Source organism: Corythoichthys intestinalis, chromosome 11 (assembly GCF_030265065.1).
Source record: "Corythoichthys intestinalis isolate RoL2023-P3 chromosome 11, ASM3026506v1, whole genome shotgun sequence".
In the NCBI taxonomy this organism is placed as follows: Eukaryota; Metazoa; Chordata; class Actinopteri; order Syngnathiformes; family Syngnathidae; genus Corythoichthys; species Corythoichthys intestinalis.
Genome location: NC_080405.1, coordinates 4,000,111 through 4,023,395, shown reverse-complemented (window position 1 = coordinate 4,023,395; position 23,285 = coordinate 4,000,111). Strand labels below are relative to the sequence as shown.

The following is a 23,285-nucleotide window of genomic DNA, read 5'->3' as shown; positions in this document are numbered from 1 at the left end:
CCTGGTCGCCTCCCTTGTGGGATTTGTTCTGCGCACATCCCGCTGCGAAGTGGCCCCGAGAAAGACCAAAGACACGCTGGAGGGACTATATCTCTCAGTTTGCCTGGAGATGCCCCCAGAAGAGCTGGAGGAAGTGTTGTGGACAAAGAAGTCTCGGCATCGCTGCTCAGACTTTTGCCATTGCAACCCACCCCGGATGAAGCGGTAGAGGTAGAGATGATCGATGAATGGATGGGTGGATCGATAGGTGGGTTGTTTGGGTGGGTGGAATTGCCCGACTCCCACAGCTGATGACGGTGCTTGACACCTTATCAGGGTGCCCAATGGAACTACATGGTAGGCTTCTGTTAGTATGGGCGTAATTTATATGTGTGGATGTATGTATTTTCTAGTCTATTGAGATTAAAGGCAGGGGTAAAAGTGGGCCAGAACGGTTAGGAACGCAGTTCCGGTATAAGATTTGGGGCCGGAACTGCGTTCCGGTATACGGTGCTTTGATTCCGAAAAATATGCCGCCAACGGTCAAAACACTATGTAAAAAAAAATAATAATACAAAGCTGCCAGACATGCATTTCATCTCCAAGGAGAAAACAATCTACCAACATCAGGTTTACATACCAAAATGTTAACAACAAGCATAATAAAGTACTTGTGTAGCGTAATTCGTTTCCACCAATATTCATTATTTATTTTATTCCACGGACGGCATGGAGGTTTTCCCAGCTGCTGCAGTTATCGGAGTCTGACGATGATGAGTCACGTCAATGTGTGAATACACGCAGCAAAGCAAAACGCCTGGACTCATTTATCCGTTCAATTGGCTGACATAGTGACATGTGATCAGCAGAGACAATTGGCTCTGAAATGTGCATGTTTTCTGGAACAGCAAAAAACAACAAAAAGGTTGTTGAATTGATGCGACAAAAAAAAGGGCAATGCAACATAAAATGGATCAAATCTTTAAAAGCAAGGAAAGAGTTGAGGAGGCTTATTTATCATATTTAGTTTTATTTGCTCTGATGGGGAGGTTCTGAACATCTTAGCTGTCAAAGTGCACTTTGGACTTATATTTGTTCATTTATGTCAGGCTACTTGCTCATTTCCTTATGATTTAGAAAAATCAATGTTTCTCCTCAAAATATATTCCATTTAACTCTGCATAATATTAGTCATTTGTACTTATTTTTCTGAATGTATGTTACTTATATCTTAATTTTTTTTTTTTTAAAAAGTAAATGTTTACATTAACTTCAATTTTAATATACATCCTATGTTCTTAAGTAGTTAAAATTGAGATTTGGCATTTAGTAAAATTAGGAGATGGAGGTTGTGATTATTGCTGTTTTTGTTAACTTTTATTTTCCAAATAATTGAAAAAATACAATTTTGAATGAAAGTCAGTTTTAGTTTTTATATGTGTTATAGAAATAACTGCTAGAACAGTTTTCTTTGCATTTCAGTAGTTTAAGAGGTTTGAAAATGAAAGAAAAAAATAAAATAAAATAAAATTTCTGGCTCCGTGGCGACCCTCACGTCGGGGAGTTCCGGCAAGAAATTCTAGCCACTTTCACCCCTGATTAACGGTTGATACTGTTTGATTGACTGATAGCCCAGAGAATGAAATATTGATTTCCATGTGTATGGTCATTTTATGAAATCAGAAATACAGGTTTAACAATAGCTCAAAGTTCAGGCAAAGCCGTTTACGGTTGCACTAACTGCCCAACATTACGCTCTGTTTAGTAATCTAAGTAATATTTTCTTTTGCTGGCAAACACCCTCTTTGTGCTTTGATTTGAACCAGGTGCACAAAAATATCATGAATTCCATTCTTTTTTTTTCTTGCAGTAGCTCCTCAGAAGCATGTTCAACTCAATCTAACAATGACCCATCAACCTCAAAGGCTCCGGTGGTTCCATTTGGTTTGGATCTGTATTACTGGGGCCAGGAGCAGCCTAACTGTGGCATGATCACCAAGTAGTATACCTCCAACACATAAATTTTGCTGGATGTTATTAAAATGTAGCCTTCTTGTCTACATGAAAATCTATGAATGTGTTTCTTTCTCAGAATGACTTCTCAGCATCAGTTCTGGGTACCAGCTGAGGTGGAAGAGGAAGTGCAAAACACAGAGCTGATGGCTGAGAGCAAATGCAGATACATCTCCTTCCCTGGACAATTCACTCCTGTTCGCCATTATTGCAATGCACCATTAGAAAATGGAAAGCTGTGTAAGAGACAGGACCGAATAAAGGTAACCGTACAGAAGGATTAAAAAAAAAAAGTTGTATACTGTAAATCATTTATATTGAAAGCAAAGTCTGCTGTTGAAATTCTGCACTTTCATTATCTTCCTCTAATTTTGGTGGAAGACTTAACAGTCACTGTAGTTTTTGTCCACTCACTCCTTGAGGCTTACTGTGTGGGTCACACCTAAGGCCCTTTCAGACTTATATCCCATTAAATTCCCTGGCATGGTGACACAGGATTTACCCGTTTCGTGGCTTTCAGACATGGGGAGATGTACCGGAAATTACCCGGGTTGGACATTTCCAGACTTGTCCCGTGTTGGCATACGTCGAGGGCGGGGGACAGTATTTTATAAACCCGGGCATTACATCATTTTTGGTCACCACCGGCAACAAAATATACCACATATTTTCAAAGATGGACAATGGACTGTCTCTTCCTTCGTTATGTTTCCAGTTTAATTTGGCCATCTTTCCAGTTTGCCATGTAGATAATTGTGATGTTTGTTTACCGCTTTCTGTCTTACTGCGAAGAAAGAGGAAATGACGATCGGCCTGCCATGATATTTACGTCATCAGCCTTCGCGCTGCACAATAAAAAAACATTTTTGTGGGTAGTAATTATGATCCATATAAATTGTATAAATATACTAAAATTGTTTAGGTAAGCAAGTGAACTGTATTGTCTTTTCGGGTTATAAAATCACGCCAGCCACCCTGCCCGCACAGACGCTACTTTCACACATACAACCCGCTTTATTCCAGGGACATTTTCCCATGTGGAAAGCCATGACATGACTAAATCCCACGTCAATCTACACGGGAATTTACCGGGATTTAAGTCTGAAAGGGGCTATTGTGACTTTTTGGGGGTTTGCGATATATATTGCATATTAAAACTAGAAGAATTTTCGCCAGATGACTTAAATCGTTCTGTTTGAGAAGACTTTGGCTTACTCACCATACCCAAATTGTATTCCTATAATACCGTTTAATACCAATTGATAACTAGGCCTGCAAGCAGGACTGAACGGGCCCTCGCAATCTAGCGCAACTTGGACGTCACGCAACTCGGACTGTGTGCAGGTCAGGATGGTGGCAGATCCTCCTCTCTAATCATCTCATTAGAACCTAACATGCTCGAAAGTCGCCTATTTACATTCCCACACCCAAGAGATAAAAACCCCTATTGGAGAGAGTACTACAAAAAAGGAGCCACTGCTGAGCTGTGCAGCCAAGCCCTTATTCAAAACTAAAATTAATCTTCTAACTGGGCCAATTCGACCAAGTGTGCCAAATATTGTGGCTCTATAAGCTGCCTGAGTCTCTGAAAAAAAATATTTCCTTTAAATGACGAACAAAGGGTCGTCACGGCAACAGACAGAGACACGTGGACATGGGCCGTAAATAAGTATTTTAATAGGTCTTGAAACTACAATGACCAACCTGAAAAGAACTGGACATGTATTGGAAAAACGAGTGACTTTCTATTGCCACTAGTTGGCGCTGTAGGGTTGATGCAAATGACCCCTACAAGGCCCTTCAGGGTATGACTCTCAACAAGCACGGGAAGTTTGGCGCAGATATGTTGTATATCTGCCGAGTTATGACTGTTCAAAGTTTTTGGAGAGAAAAATTGTTGACAGTCATTTTCACTTTCCTGTTTGGACCCCTCCGCTTCAACGAAACTTCAATATTTTTCATCAGGCACCTGAAGACAGGTCTTAAGGCTTCCCTTATGCAGGTTTGAGGTAGATTGATTTTTTTCCCTTTAGAGGAGGAGTGTGTCCCGTAAAAAAGGGCATTTCCTGTTCCCACTAGGAGGCGCCAGGCACAAATGGTAAATTTTCAATCCAGTCCTGCTCAGGCTGGTATACCTCACACACATGCAAGATTTAAAATAGATTGAACGTTGTATGAGGGAGTTATCAGTCATTTTCCGAATTCGGTGTTTTGACGAAAAAATGGCCGACTTTGGCACCCCGCCCATGTCAGGCCCGTGAATGAAAACACACCATTTTGATAACTTAAGATTTCATATGCCTCATGAACAGTCTCGCCAATTTTGAGAATGATCAAACTAATTCCCTAGGTGCCAAGGTGTAAAATGTGCACACTGTAAATCGATAAAAATTTCACATTCAATCCAAAATACCCGATTTCCTGTTGGGTTTGGAATACGCATGCAAGAGACTTTTTGGAGCAGTTTTGTACAAGGTATCGACTCTCCGAATTTCATCCCTCTAAGTTGAAAAAACCTAAATGGAGAGGCCTTTTTGAAAATTTCAAGGGGGCGCCACTGAGCCATTTTGTTGCATGTTTTCGTAACGTTGCAAGAATATTGAACGTTATGCAAAGCCACATGTATGTCCAAATTTTTGTGAGTTTTCGTGCATGTTCAAGCCTCCAAATGTAAACTCCTACTGTGAACCGATAAATATTTCACATTCGATCCAAAATACCCGATTTCCTGTTGGATTTGGAATACGGGTGCAAGAGACTTTTTGGAGCAGTTTTGCACAAGGTATCGACTCCCCAAATTTCATCACTCTATGTTAAAAAAACCTAATAGGAAGCGCCGTTTTGAAAAATTCAAGGGGGCGCCACTGAGGCATTTTGTTACATTTTTACGTAACATTGCAAGATTATCGAATGTTATCCAAAGCCGCATGTATGTGCAAATTTTTACGAGTTTTTGTGCATATTCAAGCCTCCAAATGTAAACCCCTACTGTGAACCCATGAAAATTTCACATTCGATCCAAAATACCCGATTTCCTGTTGGATTTGGAATACGGGTGCAAGAGACTTTTTGGAGCAGTTTGGATAAGGTATCTACTCCCCAAATTTCCTTGCTCTATGTTGAAAAAACCCAATAGGAAAGGCCTTTTTTAAAACTTCTTTCTGTCGCCACTAGTTGGCACTGTAGAGTTGATGCAAATGACCCCTACAAGAACCTTCAGGGTATGACTCTCAACAAACACGGGAAGTTTGGCGCAGATATGTTGTATATCTGCCGAGTTATGACTGTTCAAAGTTTTTTGCGTGACAAATTGTTGACGTTCATTTTCACTTTCCTGTTTGGACCCCTCCGCCTCAACGAAAGCTCAATATTTTTCATCAGGCACCTGAACACAGGTCTTAAGGCTCCCCTGATGCAGGTTTGAGGTCAACAGATTTTTTTCCCTTGGAGGAGGAACCAAATGTGCACCCTGTAAATCGATAAAAATTTCATATTTGATCCAAAATAACCGATTTCCTGTTGGGTTTGGAATATGCGTGTAAATGCTTTTTTGGAGCGGTTTTGGACAAGGTATAGACCCCCTAAATTTCATTGCTCTACGCTGACAGACCCAAATGTTATAGGCCAATTTTAAAATTTCAAGGGGGCGCCACTGAGCCATTTTGTTATATTTTTTTGCAACGTTGCAAAATTATCGAAATTTACAATTTTCCGGACGTATGTGCAAATTTTGGTGACTTTTCGTGCATGTTCAGGCCTCCAAATTGGCCGTTTTCATTTGCCCTGAAAAAAATAATAAAATAAAATAAAAAATACAAAAATAATCCTTTGCAAAACAATAGGGCCTTCGCACGCTTAGTGCTCGGGCCCTAATAATAATAACTAGGCCTGCAAGCAGGACTGAACGGGCCCTCCCAATCTAGCGCAACTTGGACGTCACGCAACTCGGACAGTGAGCAGGTCAGGGTGGTGGCAGATCATCCTTCCTAATCATCTCATTAGAACCTAACATGCTTGAACGTTGCCTCTTTACATTCACACACCTAAGAGATAAAAACCCCTATTGGACAGAGTACTACAAAAAAGGAGCGAATAAAGGGTCGTCATGGCAACAGACAGAGACGTGGACATGGGCCGTAAAATAAATATTTCAAAAGGTCTTGAAACTATAATGACCAACCTGAAAAGAACTGGACATATATTAGAAAAATGAGTGACTTTCTATTGCCACTAGTTGGCGCTGTAGGGTTGATGCAGAGTATGACTCAACAAACACGAGCTGTTTGGCGCAGATATGTTCTAGAAGTTATGACTGTTCAAAACTTGTGGTGAGACGAAATGGCTTCAGTCATTTTCACTTCTCCTGTTGGACTCTTCTGCTTCAACCAAACCTCAGTATTTTTCATTAGGCACCTGAACACATGTCTTATGGCTCCCCTGATGCAGGTTTCAGGTGAATATATTTTTTTTTCCTTGGAGGGGGAGCCTGTTTAGTAAAAAAAAGGCATTTCCACCCCCATTCTCCTCTTTCACTGGCCAATTGGCCCCCACATGGTGTAAACCGGAAATACATCTCGCTGACAAGAGCACCAGCATATTAGTAACTAGTTTAGATGTTCAATGTATTTCTTGTTGTTGTTTGTGTATGTGTTTCTTTTCTTTCTTCTCTTGTATTTCTTTTCTTCTGTCCCCCCATAATCCCTTCCTGTTCGCTGCTTTGTCATAATAAAAAGGTATTTTGAATGATCACAATGGGAGTATGTCAGACTCTCCATGTGAAACATTAAAACTGTTCAGAATCCGGGCACTTAGACTTCCATTCTCTGTGTCAAACAGCTGAACAGGACAGGTTTTTAAAAAAAAAAAAAAAAAAAAAAAAGGCATTTCCTGTTCCCAATAGGGGGCGCTTGGCCTAATGGGTCATTTTTCAATGCACTCTTTTTAAGGGTGGGATCCCGCACATACATGCCAGATATGAAAAAGATTGAACGTTGTGTCAAGGAGCTATTAGTCTTTTACTGAATTTGTCATTTTGCCGAAAAAATTGCCGACTTAGGTCCACGCCCAGGTCAGACATGTCAATAAAAACATACCATTTTGAAAATTTTAGATCTCTTATGTCTCCTGAATCGTCTCACCAATTTTGAAGATGATCCAACTAACTCCCTCTGTTACAAGGTCTCAAATGTGCACCCTGTTAGTGTTGTATCGGTCGCGAACGATTCGTTCTTTTTGAACGAATTGTTTTGGTGAACGAGACCGAACTAATCATCATCTGCACTGATTCGTTCTATGAAGGTGGTGCTTGTTCGCTGCGTGGGAGGGCGTTGAGCAAGCGGCAGCGTCTTCTGACATCGCACACGACCAATCAGACGCCAGCCTCATCGCGGGCAGGGGAGGGAGCGGAAACAGAATCAGGGCGTTTGTCACTCACGTCCACGTGTGGCCAATAAGCAGCCAGCGTGCAGGCAGGGGGGCAAGACAGTTTTGTCACTTCCCGTTCAGTGACTCGGTCCTCCGGTTCCTGACCTAGCTTGCTGCTAACTTGATTTTCCAGTAATGACTATGCGGTGAACGAATCAGAAAATGAAAGGAAATGACTTTGTCACATATTTGTTAACGTGGAGCCTATCAAATGCTGCTCAAACAGACAAAAACACCACACAAATCTAGCGAGCATTGTTTAGAGTAGTACTTTTACCAACAAACTCGTGACTGCCTATGACGACATACTATCAAATTTACAGTAATTTAAAACACGGGTAGCTACGAGGCAAGCAAAAGCTGAGCTGCGGTCGCGTGACGGCAGTGAAGCGGGCAGAGAACTGTCACTATATGGAGGCTTCATGGCAGCGATATTTACCTCATATGTGCACAGAAAAAAATATTTAGTATGATCACCATAATACTGATTTGCAATGAAACTGTATATACATGTCAATTTTTTCCCGAGTGTTTTATTTTTTTTTTTCGTGTCAGCGTGTCGGGTGTTGGTTGGTTTGACAAATTATGTCAATCCGTCCATCATGTGCTACTCAAGCGCCCAAAACAATGCACGCAGACACGGGAGATGTCGCAATATGTCTACATTTTTCTTAACAGACTAATGAGAGTAGAAAGGCGACATCGTAAAGAGCTAACAATTATTTCTCGTCAGCATTTGACGATCTGAGATGCGGGGACGACAGGGGAGCTGACCGGATTATTTTATTTATTAATACCAGTGCAAAAAAACAATATGATCACCATAATACTGATTTGCAATGAAACTGTATATACATGTAATTTTTTTCCGAGTGTTTTTTTTTTTTTTTTCGTGTCAGGTGTTGGTTGGTTTGACAAATTATGTCAATCCGTCCATCATGTGCTACTCAAGCGCCCAAAAACAAAGCACGCGGACACGGGAGATGTCGCAATATGTCTACATTTTTCTTAACAGACTAATGAGAGTAGAAAGGCGACATCGTAAAGAGCAAACAATTATTTCTCGTCAGCATTTGACGATCTGAGATGCGGGGACGACAGGGGAGCTGACCGGATTATTTTATTTATTAATACCAGTGCAAAAATTCAACACGATCATCTTAATACTAAAAAACAAAAATACAACAGAGCGAGATGTAAATATGATGTGTTGGTCGTTCCGTATTCAGAAATTAAATTTTCGATGTATTTTTATTTTCGTGACAGCAAACATGCTGTATATGTATGTGTGATCAAGAACCTGCTAAAGAAAGTCCGTGCGCCCCCGCCCCCTACTCCCCTCACAAAAGGAAAATGTTTAACCGTGTCCTAAATCGAAATGCAAGCACGAGCCATGACTTTGAGCCCATAGAACTAGGACAGACGACGCGGAAGTTCTCCCTCGCTTTTGCAGCAGCAGGAGGGAGACGAGGCTGTCTGTGAAAGCAGAATGATACCGCCTGTCACTCATTTCTGAAACTACGACGAGTGGTCAATGTGGAAGAGAGGGAGGGACCAAGCAATGTCACTTCCCGTTCAGTTATACTGCGAAGCGGTCTTTGGTGATTCGTTCGGCAACGTCACTTCCCGTTCAGTAACCGAACGATTCGTTTGGGCGGGGAGGGAGATGAGGGGGGCGAACGATTCGTTGAACGATTTGTTTGAACGAATCTTTTTACTGAACGAACCGGAATGGATTCGTTTACTCAAGTGAACGACAAATCTCGTCACTACACCCTGTTAATTGATAAAAATTTCACATTCGATCAAAATACCCAATTTCCTGTTGGGTTTGGAATATGGGTTCAAGAGACTTTTTGGAGCAGTTTTGCACAAGGTATCGACTCCCCAAATTTCATTTCTCTACGTTAAAAAAACCTAATAGGAAATGCCTTTTTGAAAAATTCAAGGGGGCGCCACTGAGCCCTTTTGTTACATTTTTTTGTAACGTCGCAAGATTATCGAAATACACGCAAAGCCGCATGTATGTGCAAAATTGGGTGAGTTTTCGTGTATGTTCAGGCCTCCAAATGTAAACTCCTACTGTGAACCGATAAAAATTTCACATTCGATCCAAAATACCCGATTTTCTGTTGGATTTGGAAAATGGGTGCAAGAGACTTTTTGGAGCAGTTTTGCATAAGGTATGGACTCCCCAAATTTCATTGCTCTACGTTGAAAAAACCCAATAGCAAAGGCCTTTTTTAAAACTCCTTTCTGTCGCCACTAGTTGGCACTGTAGAATTGATGCAAATGACCCCTACAAGACCATTCAGGGTATGACTCTCAACAAGCACGGGAAGTTTCGTGCAGATATGTTGTATATCTGCTGAGTTATGACTGTTCAAAGTTTTTTGCGTGAGAAATTGTTGACGGTCATTTTCACTTTCCTGTTTGGACCCCTCCGCCTCAACGAAACCTCAATATTTTTCATCAGGCACCTGAACACAGGTCTTAAGGCTCCCCTGATGCAGGTTTGAGGTCAACAGATTTTTTTTCCCTTGGAGGAGGAAACTGTCTCGTAAAAAAAGGCATTTCCTGTTCTCACTAGGGGGCGCTAGGCCTAATGGGTAATATTTCAATGCACTCGTGTTAAGGGTGGGATACCACACATACATGCCAAATATGAAAAAGATTGAACGTTGTGTCAAGGAACTATTAGTCATTTACTGAATTTGTAGTTTTGCCGAAAAAATGGCCGACTTTGGCACCACGCCCAGGTCAGACCCGTGAATGAAAACGCACCATTTTCAAAACTTAAGATTTCATATGTCTCCTGAACAGTCTCACCAATTTTGAAGATGATCCAACTAACTCCCTCGGCGAAAAAGTCTCAAATGTGCACCCTGTAAATCGATAAAAATTTCATATTTGATCCAAAATAACCGATTTCCTGTTGGGTTTGGAATATGGGTGTAAATGCTTTTTTGGAGCGGATTTGGACAAGGTATAGACCCCCCAAATTTCATTGCTCTACGCTGACAGACCCTAATGTTATAGGCCAATTTTAAAATTTCAAGGGGGCGCCACTGAGCCATTTTGTTATATTTTTTTGCAACGTTGCAAAATTATCGAAATTTACAATTTTCCGCACCTATGTGCAAATTTTGGTGACTTTTCGTGCATGTTCAGGCCTCCAAATTGGCTGTTTTCATTTGCCCTGAAAAAAAAAAAAAAAAAAAAAAATCCTTTGCAAAACAATGGGGCCTTCGCACACTTAGTGCTCAGGCCCTAATAATAATAATCCTTTGCAAAACAATAGGGCCTTCGCACGTCTAGTGCTCGGGCCCTAATAATAATAATCCTTTGCCAAACAATAGGGCCTTCGCACGCCTAGTGCTCGGGCCCTAATTAAGGGGGGGTCATCTGTAAATGATGAAGATTCCTGTCCAAAAGGTATCTTGGAGGCAATGTCTTTGACACTTTATTTAACACTGTATTTCAAACTTCAACAGCAGCAAAAATATGAAACACATTTTAAACAAAAAAATTAAAGCGCAGCTGCTCCACACATCCTAAAACACACTAAAACATACAGTACTTGGGCAGTTTTCATATACCTTAATCGCGCAGATGTGTGACACAAACAAACAGAAAAAAAAACAACAATCTCACGTCCTGTGATAGGAATATTGCACATGTGCACATCGCGATGGCAATGTTGAAACAATATATCCTGCTGAGATTCATTGTCTATTTGGAAAACCCATTTGCATCCAAGTAGGGCTGCAGCTATCGATTATTGAAGTAATTGATGAATCTATCAAATAGTTAGTTCGAAAAATTGAGTCATCGGATCACATTTAATACATTGCAGAATAAATAAATTTTAGCCGATGTAAAAAAAAGGCTTGCTAAGATTGCACTTTCAAAAGAGAATTAAATGCGACAACAAAATAAAATTCCAAATTGTTCTTTTCCAGTTATCCAGAACTGCACTTTCATTTCACAAGAGCAACGATTAAACTACCTGAAACGCTTCAAACTGCCTCAAATGGTATAAAAAAATAAATAAATGAGGATCAAAGTACAACAAATGAACAATTGGCTAACTTGCACAGCAAAAGTCTAGCTTAAATACTATAAAATGCTAACGTTTTTATTACAATGCTCTTAACAAATCATAGAAAAACATTCCCACAAAAAACTGCTAAACATACCTCTAAACTAAATAACAAATGCATAAACAATCATATTAGCACAAACAAAAAATGACAACCTTATGCTGGTCTTAACAGGGAGGAGCTGGATTCAGCCATGTTAGATGAGTTAGAGTTAGGTCATGTCATATTCACTGTTGCCACTAGAGAGTCAGTGTATCCACCCAAATGAATAAAACTATATGCAAACACTTTCAAAACAAACCATTACAACACTACTCCAATTAAACGAATCCTCGAAGCAGCAAAATTTGATTCAAAGCTTTTTTTCCTAATTGAATTACTCAAGCTCACTGATTAATCGTTGCAGCACTACACCCATTTCCCGGCGGATGTCTTGAGATGTTGCCTAAATATCCCCATGTAATGTTCTTCCTTCATAAGGCCGTCTATTTTATGAAGAGCCCCAGTTCCTGCTGTGGCAAAAAATCTCCACGTCAGGATACTGCCACCTTCATGCTTCAAAGCTTGTATAGTGTTCTAAGGTCTACAAGCTTCCCCTTCTTTTCTCATGAAGTAACGTTGTTCATCACGGCCAAACAGTTGCACTTTAGTTTTTATATGTAACGGGTGACCCGGACGAGGGGGACAGATCATGTCACCAGCGCGGTTTCAGACCGGTTACATACGGCATGTAAAACCCTTGGCATGTCATCAACACACAAAACAAACCAGATGCCAAAAAGAAAAGAAAAACGGACAAAAACAGCGGTTGATCTGTTAATGGAGGTCAAATGTCAATGACAGAGGCAGCTTTGTCATAGTTTTTAAAGTAAGATGTGTGGAGGGTGAGATATACAGAATGTTGAATGACGTTTATTTAAAGAAAGTCAAGTAGCTGGAGTGAGTGTTTATACTGCTAAGTTTTTCAATTTGTCACTCTATATACTGTGTTGTTTAGTGCCCTTTCCATGGGCGGATTGTCCCGCGAGATCAGGCGGGTAGGCCATGCAGCCAGGAGGACCGTCAGAGAGAAGAACAGGATAGAAGGAACAAAGAAGGAACAAAGAAACATGGTAAGTACTAAGCCTGTAACGATACGCATATCGAAACCAAAACCGTGAAACTGGCCCATTTCAGAAAAATCCTACAAGCGCCACCTATGGGGTTTCAGAAGTGGCACTTTCATACTAAATTTCTCGAGCCTTCAGGGTTGTAGAACCAGTGCCTAGGCAAAGGCCAGTAATCGGAAAATATTGAAATAAAAAAATGAATTATATACATATGTATTTTTCAGCCTGTTTTCGCCCAGGCGTTTCCAGTTTTCAGTTTGGCCAAGAATTTTGCTTTCGGTAAATCCCAACTTATTGGCACTTTGCACTTGCAGTTGATCTAAAAAAACTGATGTTTTCAGTACTTTGATATCAACAACAAATACTAGTATAGTGGTGCAACAAGGCACTTTTTCCCCATAACTTCAGTTGAAATTGTTCTCTTATTTTTCACAGAATGCTTATTAGAAAACCTTGAAGTTGTCCGTTTAACATTGTTAAATCATCGAGTGGGGCATCACAATGGCGTACCGCAAGCAACACGTCACTTTTGCTCATTGATTTTCATGACGTTAGCAATTGTTGCTAAGCGGGTCAACCTCCGGTTTGTCCCTAATAGTAAATGCATGGAAATAGTGTACGAACGAGATGTTCACTGAGCTAAACCTACCAATTCTGTCCGAAAATCATGTCCCTGGTCCCAAATTCACTGGTAAAGATGTGGAAGAACATACAAATGTTCAGTTAAAGAGATGGCTTGAGTGTCGAGGGCTAAAAATGAGCTGACCTGTTCCAGAGTTAGCTTTTTTATTGACAACTTTTTCTTATGTGCATTGCCTTACGCAACTGACAATGACATTCTCCTGTTTCAACAATCTATCCTTTACCGCCATATGCCCTGTCTTTCTTAAATATTATATCCTCTGTTTGTCTTATGTCTCTGACCGTTCTTGAGGGTAATTTACATTGCTATTTTTGTGTAGCGATCGCAAATATCTAAATGGCTTACTTCTTCGTCCTCTGAAGGACCATGGCCCCCAACAAAATGTTTACTGCATATACAGGTGAATGGCTTCACCTTGCTAGCGCTAAACTGATCTTTTGACGTCCACACAAATTGATCCATGCTTCACATTTTTTCCTCCCGAGTTTTTGACTTCGGGAAATGTATGAAGAAAACATAATATGTCATGATGTCTAAAGTTGTTTCTACAAGTTCCATAGCAGCAGTGTTTAATCAGCATGTTCTTTTTTGAACGATTACTGGTAGAATACAAGCATATTAACATGTATGTGTGGCTATGTCCATGTTGACCCACTTCCGGGTTAAGATGGCAACGTACGGTCTAAAAATAGCATGTGTGCGGTACGCTATCAGCCATAGTATGTTAAGTCCATGACCGCACATATCGGTATTGGTTTGATACAGGTGAAGGATTTTTGGACTTGGACAATATCAGGATGTCAGTTATTTGTTAAAAAAACTCATTATTGGACAACTCTTCTTCAATTTGTGTGCATGAAACTTTCTACAGTTGGGCATGGGCATTAAATTAGTTTCAAAGTGGCACTAAAAATGGCATCAAAAAGCATTAAATGAGATTTGCTGATACATGTGTTAACCCTGATACTTGTTAACCCAAATTAATATAGGTTGAACATGATTTGCAAACCATTGTATTCAGTTTGTATTTAACACAACATTCCAACTTTATTAGAATTGGGGTTGTACATATTGGACAAAAACATTTGTGTATATAACCACTGAATTTAAACCAAAAAAATGTAATACAGTTTAATTTATTGCTTGTGTTAAAAATACACAGAAAATTACCTATATATTGTAAATTAAAATATAAAATATTTTATTGGATTTGCAAAATGTGCCACTATTTCTTAATTGAATATTTTGAAAATGAAAGAAATCTAGAATCTCGACATATTTGCGTTGCTTCTTGTAACATAAGCTGATTGTGTTTGACAAATAACAAATATTGACAATTCAGTATTTAAAAAGTAATTGAATATTGTGAAGATGAACTAAAAGAAGATTGACAACAAATGTGAGGGGGAGAAAAAACTTCAAAGGATAAATATGAGCATTGCGTATCTGGTATCAATGTTGCAGCGGTGCGCGTTTCTCTGTCAACACTCTTCGGTCATCCCAGATGGAGTCTGTGTGTTTGTTTTTAGAAGTTTATGTCTGGGCTGGGGGATAAAGTGCAGACCACACACAACTAATAACTCACATGGTGTCTTGTTCTGTTCAGTTTTTCAGTTCATTACCATTTTAGCCCTAAAAAAAGAGGGCTTAATTGAATTTTAAATCTATAATATTTAAATAATGATCCTTCAATGGGAAAGTCAACTTACACACTGCTGTAGATACTGTGTTACACACCACACAAAATCAAATCTTACACACAAAAGTACATCCACAAATACATAAGAACATGAGAGGAGCACCTCTTGAGCTCGGAGTCTTGCACACAAAGGCCACAATATTTAGTAAGGCAATAACGATATGCGTATCGAACCAAAATCGTAATAGTCAAGAGTCACGATCCTGTCTGGCAGTGTTAAACGATAGTATGGTGGCGCACCTTGAAGGCGAGTTAACACGAAGCCAAGCGTTGACATCTTCTGTTAACTCACAACGAGACAAACCGAGACATCGACAATGACGGGTGAGCTCGCAAAAACGTTAAGTGTAATATCGCAACGAAGGAAGAAAACACCTGCGTGGCGAGAGTGAAAGGAACAGCGAGCAAGAGACGGTATCCCCTCTCCATACCCTGCATCCTTGGTCCTGCTATGTTTTATATGGACAAATTGATGCTGCCTTCATGTAATGTTGTAATGAGGGGCGCCGAAAGTCACTCACAGCAATGGGTGTTGAGGATATTTTTTAGTGTTTACCATCCAAAAACTGCTGTTTCAGTCCAAATTAGTTCTGCTTGCGTGTTTTCTCCATACAAGGCGTAGGTGAACCAGAATGCTGTCTTTGTAGTAGCCTAGTAGTAGTACAGTGGTATGAAAAAGTATCTGAACCTTTTGGAATTTCTCACATTTCTGCATAAAATCACCATCAAATGTGATATCATTTATAGGTTTTCATATTTTAATGAGGATAGTAACAATAAGATAGTGAACCCTCTGACTAAGGAGCAACTGAAACAAATTTTTACCAAACAATTTAAGTCAGGTGTGTGCCTAATCACTGATGAGTGGTTTAAAGCTGCCCTGCCTACTATAAAACACACACCTAGTAAGAAATGTCATTGTTAAGAAGCATTGTCTGATGTGCATCGTGGCTCGGTCAAAAGAGCTGCCTGAACACCTGCGATCTGACTAATATGTTCCACAGCCCAAAAACCTACGCTAAATTCTTCATAAATACAGCGGGTACAATTACTAATAGCAATTACAAATAGCAAAACAAATTAATTATAACTACACCTATAGTTGGGGTGAAAGTGGGCCGGAACAGTTGTACTGTACTGTACGCCGGTACTGTAATAGATAATTCCCGCTCGTAGCAATACAGTAATGTAACTAGTGCGTTGTCTGTCTTGTATTAATAAGCAGATGAGACTTCCATGAAGTTGGCTCCCTATCAGACACAAATTTATAGAAAAATATGTCATTCGTTTGTGCTAGGTTTGCACATTTGTGCTAGTTGTTGGGACACCCTCTGTTATTGAGAGAGTTGGTACGCTTCGTCAGCTGCGACGGAGGTGCTGCGATTGACGTCATCACTCGAGTCTAGTATCTCAAAAACGATAGCAGCACAAATGAACATTTTTACAGCACAAATGAGCACAAACGTACCATAAACGAATGGCACCATTTTGGGTCCATTTTGCAGGAAATGTAAACGTAAAAATCGTGATACGAAAGCTACTCCGCAACAAATTCATTTCATATCTTGGAGTACCACTGTTGATAAAGAATAAAAGGTGAAAATCAATACAAGTGAGAATCTTTAGATATTATATTTCCAGTCTGTTTTTTATCATATCTTTGTTATACTTTGCAGACTGGCATGATGCAGAGCTGGTTCGAGACATTGAAATTCAAACAGGAGAAAACCTGGGCTCTGACAGAATGGACAAACGGGGTAAAAGAAAGAAGAAAAAGAAATACCCCAACCTCACCAATTTGAATGAAAGCAACAACACAGCAAGATCTCGGCTTGAGAAGCGGATATTCAACAAGTTGGTTATTTTCCAACCCCACCACAAGAATTAGATTGAATTTTTTCTCATATTGTCAACCTCTCCTTTTTGTCCCTGTAGGAGTGCCATGCGAAGAGTTGCCCAGGCGATGACTAAAGCTGACAACAGAAAACATGAAAAGTTTTCAAACCAGTTTAACTATGCGCTCAACTGATCTTCGGAGTTGACCATCTACATTATTTTAATTTAAAAAAAAAAAAAAATAATAATAATCACTCTTCCTCTTGCTCAGAATACGGCAACATTCACACTTAATTGAATTCCTGTATTTCACTGATTTCGAAATTTTTGTGTTCTTGTGCATAGACTTCATAATATATTAACAGGATACGGGGTGCGGTGCTGTTTAATGGGGGCCTATCTCCGCCAAAGCTGACCGAGTGGAAACACGAACAAAGCGTTATACGTTGAAAGTTCTTGTGAATAAAAGCCTAAATCCCTGAATTCTTTATAGATATGGACGTAAAACAGTCCCGATTCTTGGTTAAAAGTAAACAAACTGGGCAGTCGGCACTTATTTGACGTAAGTCTGTCGAATGTGCTGCTGGTCCTTAAGCCACTATGGCGCCGCTTTATCACCACAAAGCGCTTTTTACGTTGAAATCTTTGGGAAAAATGCTTAAATCCCTTAATTCTTTATAGATATCTATGTAAAACAGCCTCGATTCTTGGCTAAAAGCAAAAAAAAAAAAAAAACTGGCAGTTACCATTTCTCATGTCTCATTAGACCAGTACTTCTCAAATGGTGGGGCGCGCCCCCCCAGGGGGGCGCAGAGCGATGCCAGGGGGGGCGCGAGTGACCTCGGGGAACATGCTTTTATTTTTTTTATTTTTTTTTGCCGTACTAGAATAAAGTGTACTTGCACATCCACTCCGTGGGTGGCAGTGGCGCTCTCATTTTCAAAGTGCGTGCAGTATTTTTGAAGTAAGCAAGAGCACACGGAAGTAGTGACGAGATTTGTCGTTCACTTGAGCAAACGAATCCATTCCGGTTCGTTCAGTAAAAAGATTCGTTCAAACAAATCGTTCAACGAATCGTTCGCCCCCCTCATCTCCCTCCCCGCCCAAACGAATCGTTCGGTTACTGAACGGGAAGTGACGTTGCCGAACGAATCACCAAAGACCGCTTCGCAGTATAACTGAACGGGAAGTGACATTGCTTGGTCCCTCCCTCTCTTCCACATTGACCACTCGTCGTAGTTTCAGAAATGAGTGACGGGCGGTATCATTCTGCTTTCACAGACAGCCTCGTCTCCCTCCTGCTGCTGCAAAAGCGAGGGAGAACTTCCGCGTCGTCTGTCCTAGTTCTATGGGCTCAAAGTCATGGCTCGTGCTTGCATTTCGATTTAGGACACGGTTAAACATTTTCCTTTTGTGAGGGGAGTAGGGGGCGGGGGCGCACAGACTTTCTTTAGCAGGTTCTTGATCACACATACATATACAGCATGTTTGCTGTCACGAAAATAAAAATACATCGAAAGTTTAATTTCTGAATATGGAACGACCAACACATCATATTTACATCTCGCTCTGTTGTATTTTTGTTTTTTAGTATTAAGATGATCGTGTTGAATTTTTGCACTGGTATTAATAAATAAAATAATCCGGTCAGCTCCCCTGTCGTCCCCGCATCTCAGATCGTCAAATGCTGACGAGAAATAATTGTTTGCTCTTTACGATGTCGCCTTTCTACTCTCATTAGTCTGTTAAGAAAAATGTAGACATATTGCGACATCTCCCGTGTCCGCGTGCTTTGTTTTTGGGCGCTTGAGTAGCACATGATGGACGGATTGACATAATTTGTCAAACCAACCAACACCTGACACGAAGAAAAAAAAAAAAAACACTCGGAAAAAAATTACATGTATATACAGTTTCATTGCAAATCAGTATTATGGTGATCATATTGTTTTTTTGCACTGGTATTAATAAATAAAATAATCCGGTCAGCTCCCCTGTCGTCCCCGCATCTCAGATCGTCAAATGCTGACGAGAAATAATTGTTTGCTCTTTACGATGTCGCCTTTCTACTCTCATTAGTCTGTTAAGAAAAATGTAGACATATTGCGACATCTCCCGTGTCTGCGTGCATTGTTTTGGGCGCTTGAGTAGCACATGATGGACGGATTGATATAATTTGTTAAACCAACCAACACCCGACACGCTGACACGAAAAAAAAAAATAAAACACTCGGGGAAAAATTGACATGTATTTACAGTTTCATTGCAAATCAGTATTATGGTGATCATACTAAATATTTTTTTCTGTGCACATATGAGGTAAATATCGCTGCCATGAAGCCTCCATATAGTGACAGTTCTCTGCCCGCTTCACTGCCGTCACGCGACCGCATTTCAGCTTTTGCTTGCCTCGTAGCTACCCGTGTTTTAAATTACTGTAAATTTGATAGTATGTCGTCATAGGCAGTCACGAGTTTGTTGAGAAAAGTACTACTCTAAACAATGCTCGCTAGATTTGTGTGGTGTTTTTGTCTGTTTGAGCAGCATTTGATAGGCTCCACGTTAACAAATATGTGACAAAGTCATTTCCTTTCATTTTCTGATTCATTCACCGCATAGTCATTACTGGAAAATCAAGTTAGCAGCAAGCTAGGTCAGGAACCGGAGGACCGAGTCACTGAACGGGAAGTGACAAAACTCAGTCTTGCCCCCCTGCCTGCACGCTGGCTGCTTATTGGCCACACGCCCTGATTCTGTTTCCGCTCCCTCCCCTGCCCGCGATGAGGCTGGCGTCTGATTGGTCGTGTGCGATGTCAGAAGACGCTGCCGCTTGCTCAACGCCCTCCCACGCAGCGAACAAGCACCACCTTCATAGAACGAATCAGTGCAGATGATGATTAGTTCGGTCTCGTTCACCAAAACAATTCGTTCAAAAAGAACGAATCGTTCGCGACCGATACAACACTACACGGAAGAGACTCATGCAGAGCTGGACTCACGCAGCGACCCACTGTCTTCTTCGATTCTCACGTGTCCGGCCGAGAAGTGCCGTTTTCGGCTTGGGATCGTCACGACCACCGCCCTCACCTACGGTTCTACCTCGGCCGCCGAGAATGCGCTTTTTTCGGGCCGTTTGCCTTTGACTTTTAATATAGTGGGAAATGAGGAAAGACCACTGTTTACTGAGTCTAAAAATGATTATAGCGGAGAAGCCAAATCAGTTAAGACGCCACTTAAAGACATTCGACCTCAATCTCATTGATAAGCCGCTTGATTGTTTTTCAGCGAAAATGTGCCGAATATTGCCAATTGTCACAATCGTCCCGCTTTGTCAGTGTTATATCAGTAAACCAGTGAGCACTGTGGTGAATCAGCGAAAATAAAAACTTTCCTTTTGTCCAAAGACTTTTTTTCCCCCCTTCTATTCAGTTGTTTTTCGGTCAAATTTTTTGGCACGTTGTCCTGAAGAGTAAATGTTTCTAATCAATTTGAATTTGTTATTATTTACTGATTTTATTACATTTTATTTTTCAGTATCAAATGGTCAAAAATGTACCTTGAGTGTATTTTTACAGTTTGGATGTGACTTTTTTTTTTTTTTTTTTAACTTCAGGCAAATTGATGCACGTTAAGTCTTTTCTGTTACAAGCAACACAATGTTAAAAAAGTTATACTTTATTATAAGTTGATCTATGTTACTTTTTTTCTTTAATAGAAAAAAAGGACACAATGTTAGGCTGAGGCGTACTTATAATAGTAATATAGACGAATGATACTATTTACAGTGGTGGCAGAGAGTTGGGGGGGGGGGGGGGCGCGAAACATTTACGTCTTCCTTGGGGGGGCGTAACAGAAAATAATTGAGAAGCACTGCATTAGACCAATGGGATATGGTTCCAGTAATCCATGTGCATTGTTGACATGTCTTTAGCAAACTGTTTGCGGGCTTTCTTGTGTGCTGTTTTCAGAAGAGGCTTCCTGCTGGGGTGAAACCAATTTGATGTAAAGTGTGGCGTATGGTCTGCGCACTAACAAGCTGACCCCCCACCTCTTCAATCTCTGCAGCAATGAAGGCAGCACTCGTGTAACGATTTACATGACATTGTGGAGGGAAAATGACAAGCAGTACTCAATTTGGACATTTTGGGATGTACATGTTTTTTTCAAAGGGGTGTACTCACTTTCGTTGCCAGGGGTTTAGATATTAATGGCTATATTTTCAGTTATTTTTAGGGGAAATACATTAACTCTATTATATGAGCTGCACACAGACTACTTTTCATCGTGTCATTTTGTCAGTGTTGTCCCATGAAAAGATATAGGTACTTAAATATCTACAGAAATGCGAGGGGTGTAGTCACTTTCGTGATACACTAGATATGGACGTAAAACAGTCTCGATTCTTGGTTAAAAGCAAAAACACGGGCACTTAGCACTTATTTTCCATAAATATGTCGAATGTGCTGCTAGTCTTCAAGCCACTGTGGCGCCGGCTTATGCCCATAAAGAGCTTTTTATGTTGAAATTTTTGGGAATAAATGCTTAAATCTCTGAATTCTTTATAAATATGGACGTAAAACAGTCTAGATTCTGGGTTAAAAGCTAAAAAAAAAAGGGCAGTTAGCACACTTATTTTACGTAAATATGTCGAATGTGCTGCTCGTCTTTAAGCTACTAGGGTGCCGATTTATCACCACAAAGAGCTTTTTACGTTGAAATTTTTGGGAATAAATGCTTAAATCCCTGAATTCTTCATAGAAATGGACGTAAAACAGTCCGTTCTTGGTTTAAAGGGCAAAGAACCGGGCAGTTAGCATTTATTTTATGTAAATATGCCAAATGTGCTGCTTGTCTTTAAGCCACTATGGCGCCGACTTATCATCACAAAGAGCTTTTTACGTTGAACTTTTTGGGAATAAATGCTTAAATCCCTGAGTTCTTTATAGATATGGACGTAAAACGGTCTCGATTCTTGGTTTAAAGCAAAAAAATGGGAAGTTACCATTTACTGCAAATTATGATGCCAATGCTGTAAAGGTTAATTTCTGTCATTTTTTTTTTCCACAACGTTTCAAAATGCATGCATGGTACGAAAAATATAATAATTACCTTGAATGCTCTAGCAAATCACTCCCGAGACAAACCTTCCTGTTTGTATGCAGTACATCTTTCGTACCTTTTCAACCTAAACCCGGCGTTGGAGAATAACTGCGACCGACTGCAAATAACTGAAGCGGAGTGTGGACGACCCCCTACTTGAAGTCGTGGCGCAGTCTCTGTGGAATGTGTCCCGTTAATATAATTATGAAGTCTATCCATGCTCTTTGGACAAATGATGCTTCATTTCTTTTTTCTCACTGGAATTTAATGATATTTTTTGTATTTCTTTGGCTTGATGTGGTCATGTAATAGTTCTTTGTAAAGTATAACAATAACAGTTAATATAGATAACTGCTGAAAAAAAACATTTTTTTTTTGTTTTTTTTGTTTTAAATAAATCAATAATCATAAGCAGTTACACACAATGTTACTCATTACTTATATATATAATATTCTTTTCACCAAATACTTTTTTTTTTACTTGTACTTGTGTACATTTTTTTGATGACTACTTTTACTTGAGTAAAATTTGTGGCTACTCACCCCACCTCTTAACATACAGCATGCCCTGAAACTCTTCAATGATGAGGAAGCACTTGAAGAACATCTTTGTCCAAGGAGGAGGAGAGGGTCTAGGTCGAGCCATCATTTTGGCCCGATGATTTCGCCATGAAGACATTCATTGCCATCAAACACTAGCGCGAGAATTGTGAACACAGCAGGCTAACTGACTGGCGTGCTGTTCATTATCTTTTCGACCCTTGTTGCCGTTTGGATTGCTTATTATGGGATGATATTGACGAATTAGGTACATTAGATGCTTAAATCATAAACCCTAGGTCGTAGGCTTCAAGGCTAAATACAACAAATAATGTTATGTACTCACATTTATACAGTGCCTTGCAAAAGTATTCGGCCCCCTTGAATCTTGCAACCTTTCGCCACATTTCAGGCTTCAGACATAAAGATATGAAATTTAATTTTTTTGTCAATAATCAACAACAAGTGGGACACAATCGTGAAGTGGAACAACATTAATTGGATAATTTAAACTTTTTTAACAAAAAACTGAAAAGTGGGGCGTGCAATATTATTCGGCCCCTTTACTTTCAGTGCAGCAAACTCACTCCAGAAGTTCAGTGAGGATCTCTGAATGATCCAATGTTGTCCTAAAGGACCGATGATGATAAATAGAATCCACCTGTGTGTAATCAAGTCTCCGTATAAATGCACCTGCTCTGTGATAGTCTCAGGGTTCTGTTTAAAGTGCAGAGAGCATTATGAAAACCAAGGAACACACCAGGCAGGTCCGAGATACTGTTGTGGAGAAGTTTAAAGCCGGATTTGGATACAAAAAGATTTCCCAAGCTTTAAACATC

The 23,285-nt window shown here is 40.1% G+C and overlaps 1 protein-coding gene across 3 annotated transcripts in view; it reads left to right on the top strand.

The window, feature by feature from the left end:
- uvssa (UV-stimulated scaffold protein A) overlaps positions 1–20,593 on the top strand; it is a 95,421-nt gene extending 74,828 nt beyond the window's left edge. For 2 of the 3 annotated variants that reach the window (XM_057849509.1, XM_057849508.1), the window contains 5 exons: positions 1,850–1,978; positions 2,072–2,255; positions 12,517–12,631; positions 16,647–16,824; positions 16,906–20,592. In XM_057849509.1, coding sequence (XP_057705492.1) covers positions 1,850–1,978; positions 2,072–2,255; positions 12,517–12,631; positions 16,647–16,824; positions 16,906–16,999 — 700 coding nt within the window. In that variant the 3' untranslated portion in view covers positions 17,000–20,592. Of the gene's footprint in view, positions 1–1,849; positions 1,979–2,071; positions 2,256–12,516; positions 12,632–16,646; positions 16,825–16,905 lie in introns of all 3 variants that reach the window. The other variant, XM_057849510.1, reaches the window with a different exon arrangement.
- Positions 20,594–23,285: the final 2,692 nt, after the last annotated feature.